A 21,901-nucleotide genomic window follows, 5' to 3' on the forward strand; every position below is an offset into this window, starting at 1 on the left:
TCAGATGAAGAGAAGGATGCTGTGAGATCACCAGATAACTTTGTTTTTGTGTCTCATTTTTATTTTTGTTCTTGGGTTTAGTATCTTAAGTTTCTGGATCAGCTCTCAGAGAAAATGAAACTGGACCAGATGGCTGCTGAACTTGGCTTTGACATGCGTCTGGATGTAGTTTTAGCTCGCACGGAGCAGCTGGTCCGTCTTGAGAGCAATGCAGTCATTGAAAACAAGACACTTGCCTACAATTTACAGAGAAAGGTAGGGGATATTGAAACTTGCTAGTGTTGATAGAAGGAATTGCTGAGATACTTAAATATTGAGAAATAATTTACTCCTTCATATTTGCCACTGTAGTTTGGAAACATGAAAATATGTATTTAGAATTAGAGTCTCTGTTCAAGTGTGAGGGATGGTAAGTGTATCACCTAAGGTTATATTTGACTGTGAGTAATAGAGACCCCAAATAAAAGTGACTTAAATGACTAGAAGTGGTCCCTTCCCCCACTTCACATAAATTTCTGGAGGTAGGCCTCAGGGTGAGTGCGGTAGGTCTGCTCTGTAAAGTCGTCAAAGGGTCAGGTTGATGCCAGCTCCTTAACCTCTCATCCCTAGGGTGGTCCCCATTCTTATGGTTCAGAATGGTACCTAGAACCATCATGTCTGTGTTCCAGACAGAAGTTTGGAGAAGGGATGAAGAACAGGATGCGAAAGCATGTGTGAGCTGTCTTTTGATGGAGCCTTCCAAAGTTTGCTATGTGAACTTGTATTTATATTCCACAGTTCCGAAGGCTGAAACTAACTGCAAGGGAAGCTGGAAACTGTAGTCTTTACTCTGGGTAGCCACCTGCCTAGCTAAGAAACTCACTGTTTCTGTTGTTAAGAGGGATGAGGAGAACTGGGGAACATGTAGCAGTTTCCATTTGGATAAACCCTCTTGCTTTGGATAGTAAAGCAAGAAGAGCTTATTTTCCACTCACCCAAAAGAAGAGTTAGAAACAGTTTAGATGAAAGAAATGAATGAGTAGATGAAAAGGATAAAAATATAATTATTAGTTATATAATTGTTGGCATTGGTGAAAGAAAGAGCAAAACACAGATGTGTTCTTATAATAGTTCTTAGGAGAAAATTCTATGGTGGAATTATAGTGTACAGACTGTGTAATGAGTCACATCTGGGACCCCAGTTTGGTTCCACCAAGCTGTGTGACCTTGGGCAAATTATATACCTCTCTGTCTCCTCATATTTAAGATAGTGATAATGTCTTCCTTGTGAGGTTGTTCGTTTTTAATAAAATACATTTTTAAACTCTTGGCTTATAGGTTGTACTCTATTCACATTTGACCTACTCTCCATTTATTAGATTTTTAAAGAAAGTAGATAACCCAATACCACCAGAGACATTGAATTGAGCTACAGTTCTTTCAGTTCTCAGATCATTGATTTCTTCCTTGATATCCAACACTGTTCTTTAAGTATTATATAATTATTAAAATTACCAGTGTACAGAACTTACCAGTACAATTTTGCAGGCGAGTGGAATTTGACGTGAAGAAGCTCAAGGAAGGGAACTTGGTTAGAGAAACATGAAAAGGGCTTTGTTGAAGATGGATCTGGGTATAGACCATGCTGTCGTGGTTAGACAAGATCTATAAGCCTGTGTTTCAGTCTGCCCTGCACATCTCTGAACACTTTACAAGTGTGCAGAGTATATAATTAGGGAAAATGCGACAGTCTTATGCTCTAACATTCTAGATTCCAAAGCTTGATGTTTGCAACAGATGAAAGAGGTTTCTGCATTTAATATTCTACTCACTAATTGTGATATTTGAAGCCTAAGAGGGTTTTTTCCACCCTTAGAGTCCATAATCTTTTTCTAAAAACCACTATAATTTCTTTCATCAAGTTTGAGTGTGAATGATAAGTGCTGTTTGAAAAACTTGTTCTCTGCTTGGTTTGTGGATGATACAGGCCAGGCATATAATAAACACCAATGAACTAAAATCTTATTGAAGTCCCTTCTATTTTAGAGTTTTTAAACATGAAACAAAGCTTTCTTTAAATTCTCCCTGGTATTATTTACTTTACAGACGTATCAACTCTCATGTTTGGTGTCACTTGGTCTGGACCTAAGGGATTGAAATTAGTCTAGGTTTTTGGTATTAACCTGCACTCTCTCTTCTTTTAAAAAGACTAGTGTGAATGTAGTTGCCATGGGGTGGTGGAGAGGATTTTGTCTCTCTACCCTATTCTGATCTTTAGTAGTTTTAAATTTTTTTTTAACTTTATTTATGATAGGCACACAGTGAGAGAGAGAGAGGCAGAGACACAGGCAGAGGGAGAAGCAGGCTCCACGCACCGGGAGCCTGACGTGGGATTCGATCCCGGATATCCAGGACCGTGCCCTGGGCCAAAGGCAGGCGCCAAACCGCTGCGCCACCCAGGGATCCCTCTTTAGTAGTTTTAAAAGTAATTTTACATGTCTGTTATGATGTACGTAGTGTTGGAAGGAACCACATGTTGAAAGCTTACTTTTTTGTGCATTCTGTGGCTCTTTTGTCTCATCCTTTCCAGCTACAAAATTAATTCTTGGAAAAATAAGAATTAAAAATGCAACCAGGAAAAGGAATCTAATAGCCTTTTTTGATGGTTTACCAATTAGTCTGATTGAAGTGTAGATAAAGATCAACATTACCTGAGTGATTCATTTATATTTACTGTTCAGTTATTATTTTTTTAAAAAAGATTTTATTTATTTCAGTGAGAGAGAGGGAGAGCGCATGAGCAGGGGGATGGGCAGAGGGAGAAGGAGAAACACACTCCCCACTGAGCAGGGCTTAATCCCAGGACCCCAGGATCATGACCTGAGCTGAGGATAGATGCTTAACTGACTGAGCCACCCAAGTTCCCCTGTTCAATGATTATTTTTTTAAAAACCCTGTTTATATCAAATCAGCTTAGGACTCAGAAAGAAAGACTGGAGAGCAAAGAACTGCATATGAGCCTCCTGCGGCAGAAAATCGCCCAGCTGGAGGGGGAAAAGCAGGTGCGTTCGGCCCTAGCAGTGGAGAGAGATGAAGCCAGTCTCACCCTAAGAAAGTTGCAGAAGAAGGTGGAGAGGCTGCAGAAGGAACTGAGTGTGTGTCGAGAAGCGAACACGGAGCTCAAAGCCAAGCTGGCTGACACCAGTGAGCTTAAGGCAAGTGCTCAGCTTCCTTCCCTTATTGCTTTTTGCAAGTTACTCTTTTAGTTTATGTGAAAGAGCAGCAGTCTTACAACAACCAGAAGAGAAAAAGGGACAAAATCTTCCTCTGATTTTCTAGAGTTGTGGGGGAAATGCAAAAGCTACACAAATCAGCAAATTATTATTATTTTTAAGATTTTATTTATTTGAGAAAGAGACAGCATGAGTGGAGGAGAGAGGAGAGGGAGAAGCAGGCTCCCTCCTGAGCAGGGAGTCCAATGTGGGGCTTGATCCCAGGACCCTGAGATTGTGACCTGAGCTGAAGGCAGACGCTCAAAAGACTGAGCCACCCAGGTGCCCACAAATCAGCATATGAGATCAACTGAGTGTCTCTTCCATATTTGAAATGAAGCCATAGTTGCTACGTGAAAAAAAGGGTGATGCAGGTGGAGGGGATGAAGACACTTACTGTGATGAGCACTGAGTAAGCTATGGGAGTGTGGAGTCACTGTCTTATCACCTGAAAGGAATATAACACTGCATATTTGCTGTACTGGAATTAAAAGAAAAAGAAAAAAGGGGTGGTATTAAGTACAGAAAATATAAACGTTTCTTCCTAATGTGGGTAACTGATATTTGGGATCATGTAGGGAGTTATGTAGGAATTTGCTCAGGAAGAAATGAGCAAATGAGCACACCTCTTCACTGAGAAGTCAGCCAGGTAACAGTGTTTCATGAGCTCCATGCGATGACTTGCACCATGAAGTGAGGCTGGTACCCAGGTCGGGACAGTGTGCTTCCTGGATTTGAAGTGTTCAACTCTTTTTTTTATTTTTATTTTTAATTTTTTTGAAGTGTTCAACTCTTAATCACTATGGATAAGAAAGGCATTAAAACTTAAAAGAATTTTTAGGGGATCCCTGGGTGGCTCAGCGGTTTAGCGCCTGCCTTCGGCCCAGGTCATGATCCTGGAGACCCGGGATTAAGTCCTATGTCAGGCTCCCTGCGTGGAGCCTGCTTCTCCCTCTGCCTGTGTCTCTGCCTCTCTCTCTCTCTCTCTATCTCCATCTCTCATGAATAAATAAATAAAATCTTAAAAAAAAAACTTAAAAGAATTTTTAAAAAAGATTTTATTTATTAATTCATGAGAGACACACAGAGAGAGACAGAGACATAGGCAGAGAAAGAAGCAGGCTCCCTGCAGGGAGCCCGATGTGGGACTCGGTCCCAGAACCCTGGGATCACGCCCTGAGCCAAAGGCAGATGCTCAACCACTGAACCATCCAGGTGTCCCGAACACTTAAAAGAATTTAATCAAAATCTTGAAACGTCCTGTATGTGTGCCACTGGAAAGAATGTGTTACTTCATATGCACATATCCTTTCTGGCTGATGTGTGTGTTGTGAGTACAGATGCGAAAAATGTCCTGGTTCTTCGCAGATGAGTGCTCTGTACTGGACTTTTGGAATGTTTCTGAATCAGGAAACAGACTAGTAGGGAAAGAGAATCTGTTTTTTTTTTTTTAAAGATTTTATTTATTTATTCACGAGAGACACAGGCAGAGGGAGATGCAGGCTCCACACAGGGAGCCTGACGTGGGACTCGATCCTGGGTCTCCAGGATCACACCCTGGGCCGAAGGAGGCACTAAACCACTGAGCCACCAGGTCTGCCCAGGAATCTGGTATTAAGTTAGCACTTACATATGTGTTGTGAGGACATTATTTTAGGGAATATTTCCTTTTGTATTTTTTTCTCCTGAATCATTAGCTCTTTTCCTCTGAAACCATTCTAAGTTGAGGCTTATTTCCCTAGAGGAAAAAGGGCAGACATAGGACAGGGGAGGGAACAGAATTAAAAATAAGGAAAGCAGGAAGCAAGGAAAAGCAAGCATCTGATGGGGTGCAAAAGCTGGCGAGCAAATATCAGGGTAAATGTATTCCACACCCTCTCACCCCTTGAGACTGATCTTTGCAGTGGGGGTGGGGGAGGGTGGTGGTGTGCTGGGGTTGGAGTCAGCAAGCCACCCCTCCCAGCAAGGTCTGGAAGGGGCTGCAGGAGGTGTTGAGGCAGCATCTGTGTTGTAAAGCCAGGTTTTCAAATGTCCTACGGTGGATACAGAGTGTTTCTAGGTGGTGCATGATGGGGCATAATATAATGTTCCGTCCTTAAATGATAAATGGGTTACTTTTAATTTTTTTTCTTCTAATTCTTCCATTGTCAAGGAGAAAATCTTAATTAGAAGTTATTGTGTCTTTACTATTACTATTGCTATACCACTGGCCTTGGGCCTAGGAAGAATCTGTTCTCTTCATTGGCTTCCTCGTGGTGAAGGAAAGATAAGAACAGTTCCCATAATTGGTGTTAAATATGCAGGTAGCAAAACACAGACTAGAAGCATAAACAAAGTGAACTTAGATTTGAAAACAGGGAAGTAAATTCAGCCATAAAGGAAGGGACATGTTTCACTGTAAGCATATGTCTGTGGAATAGTTCAAATTCTTCAAAGAAATCTGTGACAGGAAGAAAGGGCAAATAGCACTGCGGATTTTCATACACTGAGCTGCAGAACTCCACAAAGCCCAAGAAGGGAGTGACATGGAACAGTCTGAGTGATTGCTAAGGATAACTAAGCAGTGGTGGTGGGGGGCACTAGCACTTCCCAGAGGAAGGGCCTGAGTGAGGATTTCCTAATAAGACTACACTGTGGGGCACCTGGGTGGCTCAGTGGTTGAGCATCTTTTGGCTCAGGTCCTAATCCCAGGGTCATGGGATTGAGTCCCCCATCAGGCTCTTCTGCAGGGATCTTGCTTCTCTCTCTGCCTATGTCTCTACCTCTCTGTGTGTGTCTCATGAATAAATAAATAAAATCTTAAAAAAAAAAATGACCACACTGTGTTTCTGAAACAAGGTGCGGTGGTTCTGGAAGGTACAGTATGAGCTGCCTGGTTTCTTGTCCCAAGCTCCCTCCACCCTATAGCTAGGGACATCTGGTCCCTACCAACAAATTTTCCCCTTCTCATATACTGTGGTTTTCTGTCCTCAGGAGAAATTAAGAAGCTTAATTGAAAAAGTCAGGGTTGACTCAACCTCGCTGTGTATTTTACTGCTAACCTAGGTTGTGAAATCTACATCGCTTCTGTGGCTGAGCATCTATTCTCCATAATTGGGTGGCTGTTGTGTTCTTTCTACTCCACCCATCCCCTTATAATCACAGAGAACCTTGGTTCCCTTGATACGAGAGGCCTGCCTTGCTTTTGCCAGTTGCTAAGAATGGAGATTCCGTCTCTGGATGAAGTGGGTTGGGCCAAGAAGGGCTGTCAGGACTCCGTGACATTACCTTGCAGGTTCCAGCTCACTTTCTGCATGTTTCTAGATACTGGAAAGCTAAAATAGAATCATATGGTGAATGAAGATACTATAAAAGCTGGTGCAAACATTAGTTGCCATTATAGCTAATTTTATCACTGCCGAGGGTGGCAGTTGTACTGTGGGGTTGGAGGAGCCCTTAGAATTGCCACAGTTGAGGAGCCTGAGTAAGATTGGCCTGCGTGGAGTGTAGCAGCCCACAGTTCAGCCACTAAGGAGATAATGACAGAACAAGAGATTCCCCCCAGGTGACACCCAGGAACCAGGCCCAGCATCTGCTGGGGGAGAGTGGATAAAGAGTGGTTTTAGAAGTGGGGCAGCTCTTGGTGAATGGCAGTGTGGGGGGTCCATTGGGGGTGTGGGTCTGAGGAGGGGGTCTTCTAGGCTAAGTGTATTGAGAGTAGTGCTGGGAACCCTTAGTCAAGACAGCCCCATAAACTGGAAGTGGTGTTGGGGAGACAGTAGCCCACACTTTCTTCTGTAGCAGAAGAAGGGAAACAGCTAGTGGGAATTGAGCCCTCTATCTCTCGAATATGTTCCTGTTTGGTCCCAACAACATCTGCTGCACATCTGTATCATATTTTGCCTGGATTACTGTAATTATGTACAAGTGGTCTTTCCACTTAACCTTTCACAAGCAAACTTGATTCTTGTAATTAAATTTTGTTCTTTGGGTGATGTGATTACACAACATGTAGTTCTATTGACAGTGTCAGGCTTAACAATTTTTTATGCCAGTGTCAGTGGTGTAAAGCAACGTTTTCAAGTGTGGGGCACATAGCTCTTGTGGCATATAAAATGCTTCTAGGTGGTGCATTATAGAGTTCAGTCATGAGGTGAAAAATGGATTCCCTTTCATTTTTCTTCCAATTCTTTCACAATGAAGGAGAAAAATCATAGAGGTTACTGTGTTTTTATGCCCCTTGAACATTTACTAGTCTATTTTTTAAATAAAGAATAAGCCTTTAAGCTCAGTGCTGGGAACAAGCAATAGTACCTGGTAATACTGTTTTATTTTTATTATACAGTGGTTTCTTCTTCTCTCTCTTTTTTAAAGATTTTATTTATTTAGAGAGACACAGAGAGAGAGGCAGAGACACAGGCAGAGGGAGAAGCAGGCCCCTGTGGGGCGCCTGATGTGGGACTCGATCCCAGGACCCTGGACCTGAGCCAAAGGCAAATGCTCAACCACGGAGCCACCCAGGCACCCATTTTTCTTTGTATTAAAACATTTTAATCCCAGAATAATTAACATATAGTTACATTAGTTTCAGGTGTACAATATAGTGATCAGCTATTCCATACATTACTCAGTGCTCCCCATGGTATGTTGTATAGTATTTGCTTTTTTGTTATCTTCCAGTTGTGGAAAATTCTATGGAAATCATACAGAATTCCTTTTAATAGAAACAAATTTGGGTAAGTTCAAAAGGTAGTTGAGTTAAAAAATTATCTTCATAGGTGGTATGTGGATATGGGAAGAATTGTGGGTGTGGAATGGGAGTAACAGAACTACAGACAAATAGATGGGAGAAGGGAATGATACCAGTGATAACCAGATGCAGTAAGCAGGTGAACAGAAGCTCTGGCCAGTTGCTCCTGACACCAGGATGATTTCCAGAGTCAGGGAGTGGTGGAAGAAGCAGCTGGGCAGCACATAGGGGCCAGATCACCCAGGGCCTCATGTGTTTCCTAAGATGCTTGGACTTGTCCTCTGGTTCCTGAAAGCCATTGCAGACTTTCAGGCATGAGAGTTAAATCATCCGGGAAGAGACTAGAAAAAAGGAAACAAAGACATGGGAGAGCAGGGGGTCTCCAGAATGAGGCTGTGACCAACAGCATCATGTGCAGCAGTAAGGTAGAGGTTGAACAACTATCCACTGTACTTGGCGCTGGGACACCTATGGCTCAAGCACCTGTAGTGTAGATAGTTGGGATTGTGGGTGAGGGCATTGAGAATAGACCAAATTCCAGTATGCTGAAGGATGAAGGATAAATAGAAACAAAAGTCAGTGGCCTGCTCTTCTGGGATACTTGGATGAAAAGGGGAAGAGTTGGGAAAATAAAGTTGGCTTGTTTATTTGCTTTATGTTGCATAAAGAGATCCACACCTTTTTATAGCTAAGATTATGGGAAAGGTGTAGGAGAGGTATGATTTGACTGAGTCAGGAATTATTCAGGCCTTTGCCAAATAGGATGCTAAGTCTGCCTTCCACTAGAGAATAGAGATCTCTCTAACTTACTAACATGGTGAATGCTGACTTCATGAATTTGTCAGAGATCTTAGGTACAAATAACTTTTTATTTTTTTTGTTTGAGACATATATTAGTGTCCAGGAAAGACTAATACTATCAACTATTTATCTTTGTATGTTGTCTGTGCTTGTCCTTCTATTGACTTTATTATTCATAAGGTAACATTTCTGAATGTTAGCAAAGATGGCTTTTCTGTATAATTTTCTACAGGTGCCATAACTAGTGATCACAAATTGGGTGGCTTAATACAATAGAAACTTTTTCTTCCATAATTTTGGAGGCCAGGAATATGACATCAAGGTGTTGGCAGGGTTGATTCCCTCTGGGGAGGCTGAGGGCCCATCTGCTCCATCCTCTCTCTGGACTTCTGCTTGCTGCTTTCAGTCCTCACCTTGCACCTGCAGGATTCCTATCTGCTGCCACCCGTAGATGACCATCCACTTGTGTGTCCCTCCTTCTCTGTCTCTTATAAGGACATCCATCATTGGTTTTACGGGCCACCCTATTCCAAGATAATCTCATCGTGAGATCCTTGCCTTAATGATACCCCCAAAGGCCCTTATTCAAAATAAGGTCACATTCTGAGGTTCTGGATGGATATATATTTATTATTTGGGAGAAAGGAGACACACACTTCAGCTCACTACACTTATTAAGTTAAGAATTAATTTCACCAAAGTCAATTGGAGAAAGACAATTACATGGTTTCACTCATATGTGGAATATAAGAAATAGTGAAAGGGACTATAAGGGAAGGAGGGGAAACTGAATGGGGAAAAATCAGGAAAACAAACCATGAGAGACTCTTAACTCTGGGAAACAAACTGAAGGCTGCTGGAAGGGAAGTGGTGAGGGGATGGAGTAACTGGGTGGTGGGCATTAAGGAGGACATGTGATGAGCACTGAGTGTTACACTATATGTTGGCAAATTGAATTTAAATTATAAATTTCATATTCCAAAAAAAGAATGAATTTCACCACTTATGGAGGTTGATATAAAAAATAATAATTTGAACTACATTTCTGTGCCTTTAAAAAAGTCAAGATATAATTTACTTGCCATAGAATTTGCCATTTTAAAGTGTATAATTCACTTTAAAAAAAATTCTATTTATTTGAGAAAGAGTGTGGGAGGGAGGAGCAGAGGGAGAGGGAGAGAAGCAGGAAGTAGGATCCCCTCTGAGCAGAGAGCAGGATGCAGGACTCTATCCCGAGACCCCGGGGTCATTATCTGAGCTGAAGGCAGACACTTAACTGACTGAGCCACTCAGGTGCCCCGCAATTCACTGGTTTTTAATACATTGATGGGGTTGTACAGACATCACCACTTCCTAACACTAGAACATTTCTACTCTGCTCCCAACTCCCCCTCAAAATCTCATACCTGTAGCAGTTACTTCCTATTTTCCCCTTCCCCAACCTCTAAAAACCACTAATTTATTTTAGATTTACGTATTCTGGGCATTTCCTATAAATGTTTTGTACAACATGTGGCCTTTTGCCTCTGGCCTCATTCACTTAGTTTGCTTTCAGTGATCATCCACATTGGGCACGTGTCAGGACTTCATTCCTATATTAGAGCTCTCCAGAGATACGGAACTAATAGGAGGTGTCTGTCTCTCCCCACCCTGTCTGTTACATACAAACAGAATTAATAGGATATGTAGGAACTAATAGGGTTTTTCTCTATATACTTATTTATATCTTCTATCTATCTCTGATATATATATGAAACATGTATTTCATCCAAGCATTCCAGAGGAGCAGGCTTAATATATATATATCATATATATTATATCAGAGAGAAAGGGAGGGAAGAAGTGGAGGAGGGCGATAGTGAAGGCGACAGGGATTAGTTGATTTTCAGAAATTGGCTCACATGATAATGGAATTTGTTAAGTTCAAAATCTATAGAATAGATGGGCAGGAAGAGCTGATGTTGCCATTCAAGTCTAAAGATTGGATTCTTGTAGAATTCATTCTTGTTCTGGGCGAGTCACTTTTGTTCTATTCAGGCTTTCAATGGACTGGATGAAGCCCACCCACATGATGGAAGGGAAATCTGCTTTATTGAAAGTCCACTAATTTAAATGTTGACCTCTCTCTTGGATACCCTCACAGAAATATCCAAGTTTCACCAAATATCTGGGCTCTGTGGCCCAGCCCAGGTGACATGTAACGTTAGCCATCACAGTTCCTTTTTATGCTGAATAATATTCCATTGTTTGGATATACCATACATCATTTATGCATTCAGCATCTGATGGACATGATTGTTTCCATTTTTTGGCTATTATGAGCAAGGCTGTTAGGAACATTTGTATGGAGTTTTTGTGTGCATTTCTCTGTTGCAAAACTATGCTTGAAGACCTTGACTTCTAGGTCATCCCAGTCTTCCTTTTTAAGACTCATGCAGTACATTTCTCCCTGAATTCTCAACCAGGAAAATGTGGACCTTTCCAGATAAACTATTAAATTTTAAGTTGGCAGGCAAACATGATGATTGTAGAAAATCTTTTGGAAAGAAAAATATTCTTTCATGGATTGCCCTTTCTGTGTTGAGTCAAAATAATTTTATTATAATATTGCTTTCATATATACAAATTTAATAGCATATAAAAATTTCTTAAGCTTGGGCAGTCCGGGTGGCTCAGCGGTTTAATGCCACCTTCAGCCCAGGGCCTGATCCTGGAGACCTGGGATTGAGTCCCACGTTGGGCTCCCTGGATGGAGCCTGCTTCTCCCTCTGTCTGTCTGTCTCTCTGTCTCTCATGAATAAATAAATAAATCTTTAAAAAAATTTCTTAATCTTGCTACATTTTTTAAAAGTGGTCAGCAGATTTTCCCCCCCACCATTTTAGAGATTTTATTTATTTTAGAAAGAGAGAGAGCACACAAGTTGGGTAGGGGGAAGAAAGGGGAAAAAATCTCAAGCAGACTTCCTGCTGAGCATGGAGTGTGATATGGGGATCCATCCCATGATCCCGAGACCACGACCCGAGCCCAAACCCAGAGCTATAGGCCCAACTGACTGAGCCACATAAATGCTCCAATCTTGCTAATTTTTTACCATTATAAAATTCAAACCAATTTGGAAAACAAAATGAAGTGTAAAAATCAAATTAAAAATATTAATGCTATTGATTCAATATGCTAGATTATGTTATTTCACTACAGTCACCATTAAGAATGTGTGGTATCAATTGCTTGTGGTACAGGTTCTTTTGAGTTTGGCATGCCTGTGGTTTGTATTGTCTAAGGACAGAGCATTTATTCTACTCTGTGCTTTAATAGAATGCTGCAGATACTTTGTTTGTATATGTACCGTGACATAGTTTGGCCTTCACTTGGCATGAATACATTATTTATGTATTAACTCCACCTTTGCTCTTTTCTCATTAATCTAGAATAATTAAAGTAGTACTACTAATTGGCACAAACAGATTTTTGCACAAATGCAAATACAGACACTGAAATCATATGATAGAACTCCAGAGGATCCAGAAAATGCTTTGTGTAACTCATATAACACTAGTTGCCTCTTAGCCTGCATTGGTTATGATTTGTTTCCACTAAAATTATTTAAACATCTCATAATAACAGTGGCTTAGGCAGAGGAGATATTTATTACTTTCTCACAGAAAAGAAGACCTGCCATGCTTAGCAGGATGGCTCTATGGTCATCAGCAACCCTGGCTTGTTCTTTCTCCTTCATTGTCCTAGTGATAGCTTTCATCCTCAATGCTGCTGCTTCTTCTTCTTCTTTTGAAAGATTTTATTTATTCATGAGAGACAGAGAGAGAGAGAGGAGGCAGAGGCAGGGAGAGGTAGGCTCCCTGTGGAGCTGGGAGCCTAATGCAGGACCCTGGGATCAGGACCTGAGCCGAAGGCAGATGCTTAACAGACTGAGTCCCCAGGTGCCTGCTCAATGCTGCTTCTTTTTTTAAATTTAATTTAATTTAATTTTTATTTTATTTATTTATTTATTTATTTATTTATTTATTTATTTATGATAGTTTATGATAGTTTATTTATTTGTTTGTTTGTTTGTTTGTTTATTTATTTATTTATTTATTTATTTATTTATTTATTTATTTATTTATGATAGTCACACATTGAGAGAGAGAGAGGCGGAGACACAGGCAGAGGGAGAAGCAGGCTCCATGCACCAGGAGCCCGACGTGGGACTCGATCCCGGGTCTCCAGGATCGCGCCCTGGGCCAAAGGCAAGCACTAAACTGCTGCGCCACCCAGGGATCCCTCAATGCTGCTTCTTAACACAAGCTTGCTGCTGGGGCTCTGGCCTTATCCCAGCCACCAGCACAGAGGAGAGGTGGGAGGACATGCTGTAGGCCACTTTCCAGGAACAGTACAATGCTTTGTATCCCACTGGCCAGACCGTCTCTGGGCCTCACTGAGATGAAATCAGCCTGAGAAATGGATCTACCCTGGGCAGTAAGAACAAAAGAAAGAATAGATACTTGGTGGCGAGGTGTCAGCTTCAGTCTGTATCATATGGCCCGATTTTAGTAGGGAGCTGTGTCCCCAAATCAGTAGCCAGACAACCAGAAACTAGTGGAAAGTCATTGTTATCTTCCCTGTAGTCTCCCAAGGAAACACTGAAAGGGAATAACATCCTTTAGCCAACAGCAAAGGTCTCTTCCCCTTGCTACCTCTCTTGATAATCTCCCACGCAAGACAGCTGCTCCCCATGCTCCTTCTCTGCTCTAGAACTTCTCCAGCCCAGTCAGTGCAGCCTTTCTTTATATGCATTTTTTGTAATCTACCATCCTGGACCTGGACTTGCTTTGAGCTCTCCCTACCAAGAAGAACCCTATAGTAAGAACTTGTTGGGCTGTAGAATGGTATGGGAGTGTGCTTAGGCTGCAAAGTCAAACACCTTCCTTTGTGGTCTGCCTCAGTTTCCTTCTGGTAAAATCTTCGTGGTTCTCTATGGTAGGGACACCACATGTATTTGGGCCTAGGGGAGAGTCTCCCACTTGGTGGTCCCACTGTCTTCAGGGAGCCTGTGGACATTGCCTCACTCCTGCAGGGTTGCATTTTCAAACCCTCCAGCTAGAGGCTTCAGATCCTCTGGGGGATTCAGCACACTACATTTTAAATTCAATCACCATCTCTTTCAGGGCCTTGGGCCCTTTTAACGTGAGAGAAAATTATTCACCAGATTTTGGAATTTTTTTCACTCCAGGAGGCTGACACCACATATGGTGTTTACCGGAAGTTAAGCACACTTGGAGCCTTCTCCATCTCTGCTGGGGGGTCTGGGTGGCATATTGGTCTTCTTTATGACCAGTTCTGGCCCCCCTAGAAGAACATTAGGGGCACAGGCTCTTGTTGAACTTTGGGCTGGATCTGGGAAGCTCCTTAGCCACGCCCCACTTCCAGGAATCTTGTTTGTTGGGTTTGATTTAGGAATCCGAGGTCTCTATCATCCTCGGGCTTTCAGTTCTGTTCTGGTGGCTTGGCTCAGAGCTCTATTACTTGCCTTTGCTCACTGATGACAAGTATTGAGGCAGCCCTTAAGATTGTGATAAAGTCTCATATTTTTCAGACATTCTTGGCTATGGATTCTTCTCATTAGGACCTGATTTATGGACTTCTAGCTCTCCAAGCTGTGTTCCATCACTTTTGGTAGATAGCCCACTGTAAATGTTTTTCCAATCTGAGCAGAAAGGCTGAACATATCTGTTAATACAAGGTTTTGAATTCAATATTTCCATTCCCAGCAACTTCCCATTTGGCCACATATTTTCTCTGCAACAGTGTGATAGTTTGCACACGAAGGGAAGCTCCTTATTTTAAAGTGAGATAACTTTGTTTTAAAATTGATAAAGATTTCATTCATGTAATGTCCCTCAATTTGTAAAATGTTTGATAATCCACAGACTATATTATTTAGAACAGTTGCTTATGTAATTTATAAATAAACATACATGTATATTCAAAATCTTTACTGGCAGGATTCATGTTGTATTGGTCATGCATGGGACAGTTCCCTTTCTTGACTTTTTATTTTGAAAAATTTCACATCTATAGAACAGTGGCACGAAGGAGAGAATTCTCCGATGTGACCCCTGTACATCGTCATACCCAGGAAGCAATGCTGGGGCAATTGTTTATTATACTGTGTCCATCGTGCTGTTCATTTTCCAGTATGGGTTTTGATAGCTTGGAATCCATGAATGATCTTCAAGGTCAGCTTCATAGACCTGTGCTTAGTCGGTGGCATTAACTTGGCTCAGGTGCTGGGTCTTCTAGTGTCATATCATTGGCTCAAAAACTGAGTCCGTGTTCCTTCCCCCAACTATTGTTGGGATAGTATTGCTGGCAGATTTCTCAAGCTGCAGTGGTGCTTTCCACCTTTCTTGCTGCTGTCAGTTTCTCAAGGATTTCCTCTCTCCTGAATGAAATCAGTTCAGAGCTTTGAACTTGTTCAAAGTATGGTTGCCATTGGCCTCCTGTCTGCTGGAAAAGGAGCTAAATATCTTAAGTTGTGTGTATGATAGTAGATGAAAGCACATTTCCATTATCCAATTTCAAAACATTTTCATCATCCCTGAAAACAACCCAAGTTCCTTCCCATCTCCCCTCCCTCCAGTCCCTGGCCTTTTCTAGATCTTTCATTTGAATGGAATAATACAAGGAGCGGTCTTTCGTGACTGGCTTTTGCCCCTTAGCAGAAGGTTTTCAAGGTTCATCCATAGTTTGTATCAGTACTTCACTCCTTCTTATTGTTGAGTAATATTCTGTTGCATGGAAATTCAACATTTTATTTATCTACTCATTGGTTGATGGATATTGGGTTATTGTTACTTTTTGATGATTGTGAATAGTGGTGCTGTGAACATTTGTGTACAGATTGTGTGTGACAGACATTTTCGATTATCTTGAATATATAAACCTTGAAGTAGAATTGCTGGCTCATGTGTTAACTCTGTGTTTATTTTGAAAACTGGTAAATGGTTTCTCACAGCTGCACCATTTTGCCTTCCTATAAGCAGAACGTGAAGGTTCTGATTTCTCCACACCCACGCCAACACTTGTCACTGTCTCTCTTTTTTGACTGTGGCCGTAGTGGATGTTAAATGGTAGCCCATTCATTTTTATTTTTAATGGTCAGTGTTAAAAATTTTGTGTCAGATATATAAAACTACTTCCAATTCTTTTTTTTCTAAATTTTGGTAAAATATCTGTAACATAAAAATTACCATTTAAACCATTTTAAGTGTACAATTTGGTGGCAATAAGTATATTCACAGTGTTTGCAACCATCACCACCATCCGTTTTCAGAACTTTTTAATAATCCTAAACTGAAACTCAATTTCCATTAAATAACTCCTCCTTCCTCCCGCGGGGATGGAATTCTATTCCACGTTTTATCTATGAATTAGTCTATCCTAGGTACCTCATATAAATGGAATTATACAATATCTGTCCTTTTGTGTCCGGCTTATTTTACTTATTGTAATGTCCAAGGTTCATCCATGTTGTAGTATTTGTCAGAATTTTGAATTTTGTCAGAATTTCAACTTTTTAATTCAAATTCTTTTTAATTCAAATTCAAATTCTTTTTGTAAGCAGATGTGGCAAAAATTTAAATACTAAGCTAATAAAGAAAATGTACCTCATGCTCCAGGATGCTCTTTGTTTTGGCTTTAAGATCCTGGGACAGCTTCCTAGAGAGAGACCCTTCCCCCCTTGTTTGCAGTGGAATGCTATGGCTGCCTCAAGCCTTCCATACTCATTGGTAAACTCAGAAGACCTTCTGAAATATCACTGTTCTAAGTTTTCCTTACATCAGTAATGAAGACTTACTGAGGGGATTTTAGATGAGCTTCCTTGTCATAGACTACTTGGAGGGGAGATACTTTACTGTTGTAGTGTTTCTATGCCAGGGATGACCCTTTGGTAGGGCCAAAAGTACAAGTTGCTTTTGCCTATGGAGCTCATGAGAGTCTGTATAAGTACCAGCAGACGTTATTTTAATATTTAACCCCATAATCATCCTACCATTTGTCTCATTGATTTTCCAAATAATGGTCCTCTGACATGTTGATAAACTGTAACTGCCTTAAGACATGTTTGTCCAGTGTGTATGCTTAACAAAGTCTGTTTAACTGGGATGGATTCCATTCTTAATTCATAAAAAGTTATTAAATGAATCTCATTGACTTTTAGTGTATCCTGTTGATACAATTGTCATAAACAAATATGAAAAAAATTATTAGCATTCCCTTGATTTCTTAGATTAAAACTTTGGAACAGACCAAAGCCATTGAAGATCTAAATAAATCGAGAGACAAACTTGAGAAGATGAAGGAGAAAGCTGAGAAAAAGCTAACGTCTGTCAAGTCAGAACTGGATACCACAGAGCGCGAGGCTCAGGAGGATAAAGAGAGAGCCAAGAACATGATAGAAGTGGTAACCAACGAAATGAAGACACTAAAAAAATCTCTGGAAGAAGTAGAAAGGAGAGAAAAGCAGGTGGGTAGAAATCTGGGGGTGAAATCTTGTTTAGGAAAGATAGGACAATTCGAAAGCTAGATAATTATTCATAGGTTTCTTCAAAAACAATTTACAAAGCTTGCTTTATCATTCCAATGTATCTGCTTGCCCTCTGGCATCTTTTTAGAATTAAAATAACCATTATGATTTATTCTGCTAAGAAAAGCAATTCACATTTTCATGACACGAATCTTAGGAAACAAAAAGACATTCTCATCAAAGCAGTGGAAAGCCTATGGAGAGCCAGGTTCTGGTAGTGGAGAGGTTTTGATTATGTTCACTGATGACCTCTGAAGTTTGCATCATCCCAGGCTTCAACCTTAGGATGGAAAGCTTATCTCCAGGAGAGATCAGTGGCAGGAAACAGTCCCAACTCTGAAACAGTGGCACTCAGACTCGATGGCCAATCTAGCCCAGATGTAAGCCATAAAACAGTACTCGCTGGCTGGTTGCAAGGAGGAGAGTTTTATCTGGTGAGCACATCGGGAGGTCAGTCATAAAGAGACTGTACTGGGCAGCCTGACCCCCGTTGCTTTTGGCTTTTATCTCCCTCTCTTTCTGAAGCTGAAAGGGGCAGGGAGTGGACTCTGATCCTAGGATATTTTTTTCTCTTTGCCTCTGCTTTGGCTCATGTGTCAGGCAAAGTTGAGGAAGGCTAAACTATAAAGTGCGTGTTCTCAGAGAGAAACCTCCCAGGAATTAAGATCTTTGACTGTATTTGAAAGTGGAGAAAAGTTTGAGGGGAACTTTTTCATCAGGGACATTAGGCTGGAGAGAGTATTATGTTCCCTAAATTGGACTCAGCATAGGAAGGAGGTTGGGAAGTGAATGAACACATGGTGAAAATGTTTGGAAGGCAGTTTTCCTGGAGGGAACATCTGTTGGAAGGTACCTCTAGCAAGAGGTTACCCAGATAGCCCTGACTTACCTGCTTCCACTTTTGCACAGAATCACAGCAACCAGTCTACGAGAATTTGAAGGGGTGTGAGGTACATCTTCATCCACTGTCTCCAACCCCTACCTCTTCATTTTTCCTCTCGTGATGGATGGTTGTTATGGGTTGTGAAGGAGGCTGTTTATGTGATGTGATCTGGTCATTATTTAGAAGTCCTTCTGTGTTTATCAGCTAAGACTTTCTTGCCCTTTGTTCTTTTAGTTTAAGAGATTCCATGCATAGGGGTGGCTCAAGTCAGGTAAGTGTCTGACTCTTGGTTATGGCTCAGGTCATAATCTCACAGTTGTGAGATCGAGCCCCACATCAGGCTTCACGCTCAGCATGGAGTCTGCTTGAGATTCTCTCTCCATCTGTCCCTCTCCTCTCCCTCATGCATGTGCTCTCTTTCTCTAAAATCAATCAGTCAATCAATCAGTCTTAAAAAAAAAAAAGTTCCATGCTCAGTTAAAATTCCAGTGCAGGGTAGCCCGAGTGGCTCAGTGGTTCAGTGCCTGCCTTCAACCCAGGGCATGATCCTGGAGACCCAGGATCGAGTCCCACGTTGGGCTCCCTGCATGGAGCCTGATTTTCCCTCTGCCTGTGTCTCAGCCTCTCTCTCTCTCTCTCTCTCTCTGTCTCTCATGAATAAATAAGTAAAATCTTAAAAAAAAAATTCCAGGGCAGCCTGGGTGGCTCAGTGGTTTAGCACTGCCTTCAGCCCAGGGTGTGATCCTGGAGACCTGGGATTGAGTCCCAAGTCAGGCTCCCTGCATGGAATGGAGCCTGCTTCTCCCTCTGCCTGTCTCTCTCTCTTTCTCTCTCTCTCTCTCTGTCTCTCATGAATGAATAAATTAAGTATTTAAAAAAAATAAATAAAATTCCAGTGGGTAGGTACTTATCACCCATGGACACAACCACACCTTCGTAAAGCACTTCTTAGTATGCAGAACACATACATAGTCATTGTTTCAGTTGATCCAAATTTTAGAACATCCCTGGGAAGTAGACATATGGTTATTCCCACCTGAAAGTGAGAATATGGAGGATCTCATTCATGGTTGCTTAACTGAGATTCTTGACTTGGTAGCCAAAGCTACACTAATTGGCTCATCAGAAAAGAAGTTATGAAATCACTGAAAGTTGGGGATGAAAGCATTTTAGAGGTAATTTAGTAGATGTGCCTTCTTATTTTAAGGTTAAAGATGGTGAGTAATTTACCTACCTCATGCACACCTGGGTTTTCCACAGGGTTTTTAAATTTTTTTATTGTTTGTTTGTTTGGACTAGCAGTAGTCCTCACCCTTAATGTGTGTGTTTGATACTGCAGCTGGTGGACTTCAGAGAGGTGATTTCCAAGATGCTGGGCTTGAACATGACCAGTCTTGCACTTCCTGACTATGAAATCATCAGATGTCTTGAAAGACTGATCCATTCACATCAGCATTATTTTGTCACCTGTGCCTGCCTCCAAGATGTGCCGCCTAGAGGAGAGAGGCACACACAGAGCCACTTAAAACTTCTTCATTAAATACCATCTCTCTTGGGGGAAGTGGAGCTAAGAGATGGGATGCAACTGTTGATTTCACAAATTCCCCAAACCTTTGAAATGTGATCTGAGTGTGAATAGCATATACTTTGATGATGGAGTGAGAATCCATCATTTGCAAAAGAAGATCTCAGAGGTTCTAGCTGTAGGTAAAATGTTTCACACTAAAATGTTTCACACCTATTATTTTATTTGCTAGCACTATGGGACCCAGAAGGATTCCAGTAGATTGAATATCTAGATGGGCAGTGGCAGTTGGGAATTAACATTTATGGGATTCCTTTTATAAGTTAGGGGCTTTACTACCCAATTTAATTCTCATAATAGCCACATGGAGAAGCTTTAATGTTTCATTTTACAACCTCTCTGGGGCTCAGAAGGTGTTACCTACTCTGAGATCGCAATTGGTGGTGATTAAACCAACAGTCTTACCACATTGGCTCTGAATCAAAGGCTGTGCCTTCTCTGTTATTCCACGCTCCTCTAGCTTCTCCCGAGATCCTGTGATCCTGGTGAAAATTGCCCCCATAAGGGACTGAGGATGTCTGAAAAGTGACTGAGATTCATGATTGCTACCCATATGATTTCTTTAAAAAGCAGTTTACCTAATTATTTGTATAAAACATACATAGGTCTGAGGTCCTATAGGAAACTTACCTGTTTTAAATATTGCTGCCAGATTGCCTTTGGTGGTAATTTTTCATGTTTGATGGGTTGGTCTCTGTCCTTTAAGAATGAAACCTTTAATGTGAAACCTTATAAAATGAAGGAATCCTGCACAGGTTTATTCCCCAATATATCACATGTACTGATGGCAAGAGTACTTTTTAAGGATCGGGGTTTTATTATGAATTTCCATCGCTTTCTGCCTTCTTTTTAAATTTCTATTCCACAAGTATTTTTCCAGGAAACTGTATTCTTAACTTTATTGACAGAAATTTTTACGTTTTGGGGGTGATTATCTTATTTTTGCCATGTGGAATTTTTTTAAGAGTCTCTAAAGAAAGCACTAGGGTCTGATTAAGGGAAAGGGGAAAATAGATTAGACCCAAAATTAAGAGGAAAAGCAAATTCTAGAGGAAAGGAAATGCATTTGACACTTAGAGTTTGAATGACAGATCACACAGAGGGAGAGTGATCAAGGATGTGTTCCCTGGGGGATGGATCATGGTCACCCAGCCTCTTCCTCTTGTGCAAGGACAGTATGAAATAGTATTTATGATAGAATACACATACCTGCACAGCCCTGATTGAGGACATGAGCTAGACTTGCGACAGGCAGGAGAGGTGGCCTTGTATTTTCCCAGCAGAAGGTCTGCAGTCTCTAGAGACCCCTCACATGATCCAGAGATACAGTGGCTGCTGCTCAAAGCCACATTCACCCAGAGTGGAGGAAGTGATTTTACCATGTGGGTCTCTGGAGGCCTGAATTGCTGAATAGCTCTGCTTCATCCACACCATGGAAAGGTGGAGGTGTTTATAGATGCAGGGATTGTTTTTATACCTTCCCTCTGTTTTCATTTTCCAAATACAGTCTTTAATGAACTTCATTTCTTTTCTCCGTAAATTCATCTTCAACACTCTTCAAAGACACTTTTGACAACATCACTTTAAAAACATCAACTGTCAGGATGCCTGGGTGGCTCAACGGTTGAGCATCTGCCTTTGGCTCAGGATGTGATCCCCGAGTCCTGGGATTGAGTCCCACATCGGGCTTCCTGCATGGAACCTGATTCTCCGTCTGCCTGTGTCTCTGCCTCTTTCTCTTTATGTCTCTCCTGAATAAATAAATAAAATCTTTAAGAAAAAAACATCAACTGTCATAATTTTTTTTCCATTTCTGGCAGAAAGACTACATGGCGTAAGAAAGGTAAGTTCTGCCTATGTATATAGGCCATATGCACATTAACTATTTGTCATTTGGACAAATTGAAATCCCTAATAAAGCCATCTCCCTCCTTGTTGAAATGCCAGTTGATTATTGGCTTTCTCTCTGTGGCATTCACTCTGGAGTTGGCAGCCCAGCCTCACATTTTTGTGTTAGATTTTGTTCTTCCATAATATCCATGTATATTTTATGTTGGCCAATAA

At 41.2% G+C, this 21,901-nt stretch overlaps 1 protein-coding gene across 8 annotated transcripts in view; it reads left to right on the plus strand.

The window, feature by feature from the left end:
- CCDC170 (coiled-coil domain containing 170) overlaps positions 1-21,623 on the plus strand; it is a 98,279-nt gene extending 76,656 nt beyond the window's left edge. For 5 of the 8 annotated variants that reach the window (XM_072827979.1, XM_072827963.1, XM_072827998.1 and 2 more), the window contains 4 exons: positions 82-255; positions 2,952-3,194; positions 17,073-17,309; positions 19,592-21,623. In XM_072827979.1, the coding sequence (XP_072684080.1) occupies positions 82-255; positions 2,952-3,194; positions 17,073-17,309; positions 19,592-19,792 (855 nt within the window). In that variant the 3' untranslated portion in view covers positions 19,793-21,623. The remainder of the gene's footprint in view (positions 1-81; positions 256-2,951; positions 3,195-17,072; positions 17,310-19,591) is intronic. The other 3 variants (XR_012031785.1, XM_072827987.1, XM_072828008.1) reach the window with 3 other exon arrangements.
- Positions 21,624-21,901: the final 278 nt, after the last annotated feature.

The sequence above is a fragment of the Canis lupus genome, chromosome 1 (genome assembly GCF_048164855.1).
Source record: "Canis lupus baileyi chromosome 1, mCanLup2.hap1, whole genome shotgun sequence".
Classification (NCBI taxonomy): domain Eukaryota; kingdom Metazoa; phylum Chordata; class Mammalia; order Carnivora; family Canidae; genus Canis; species Canis lupus.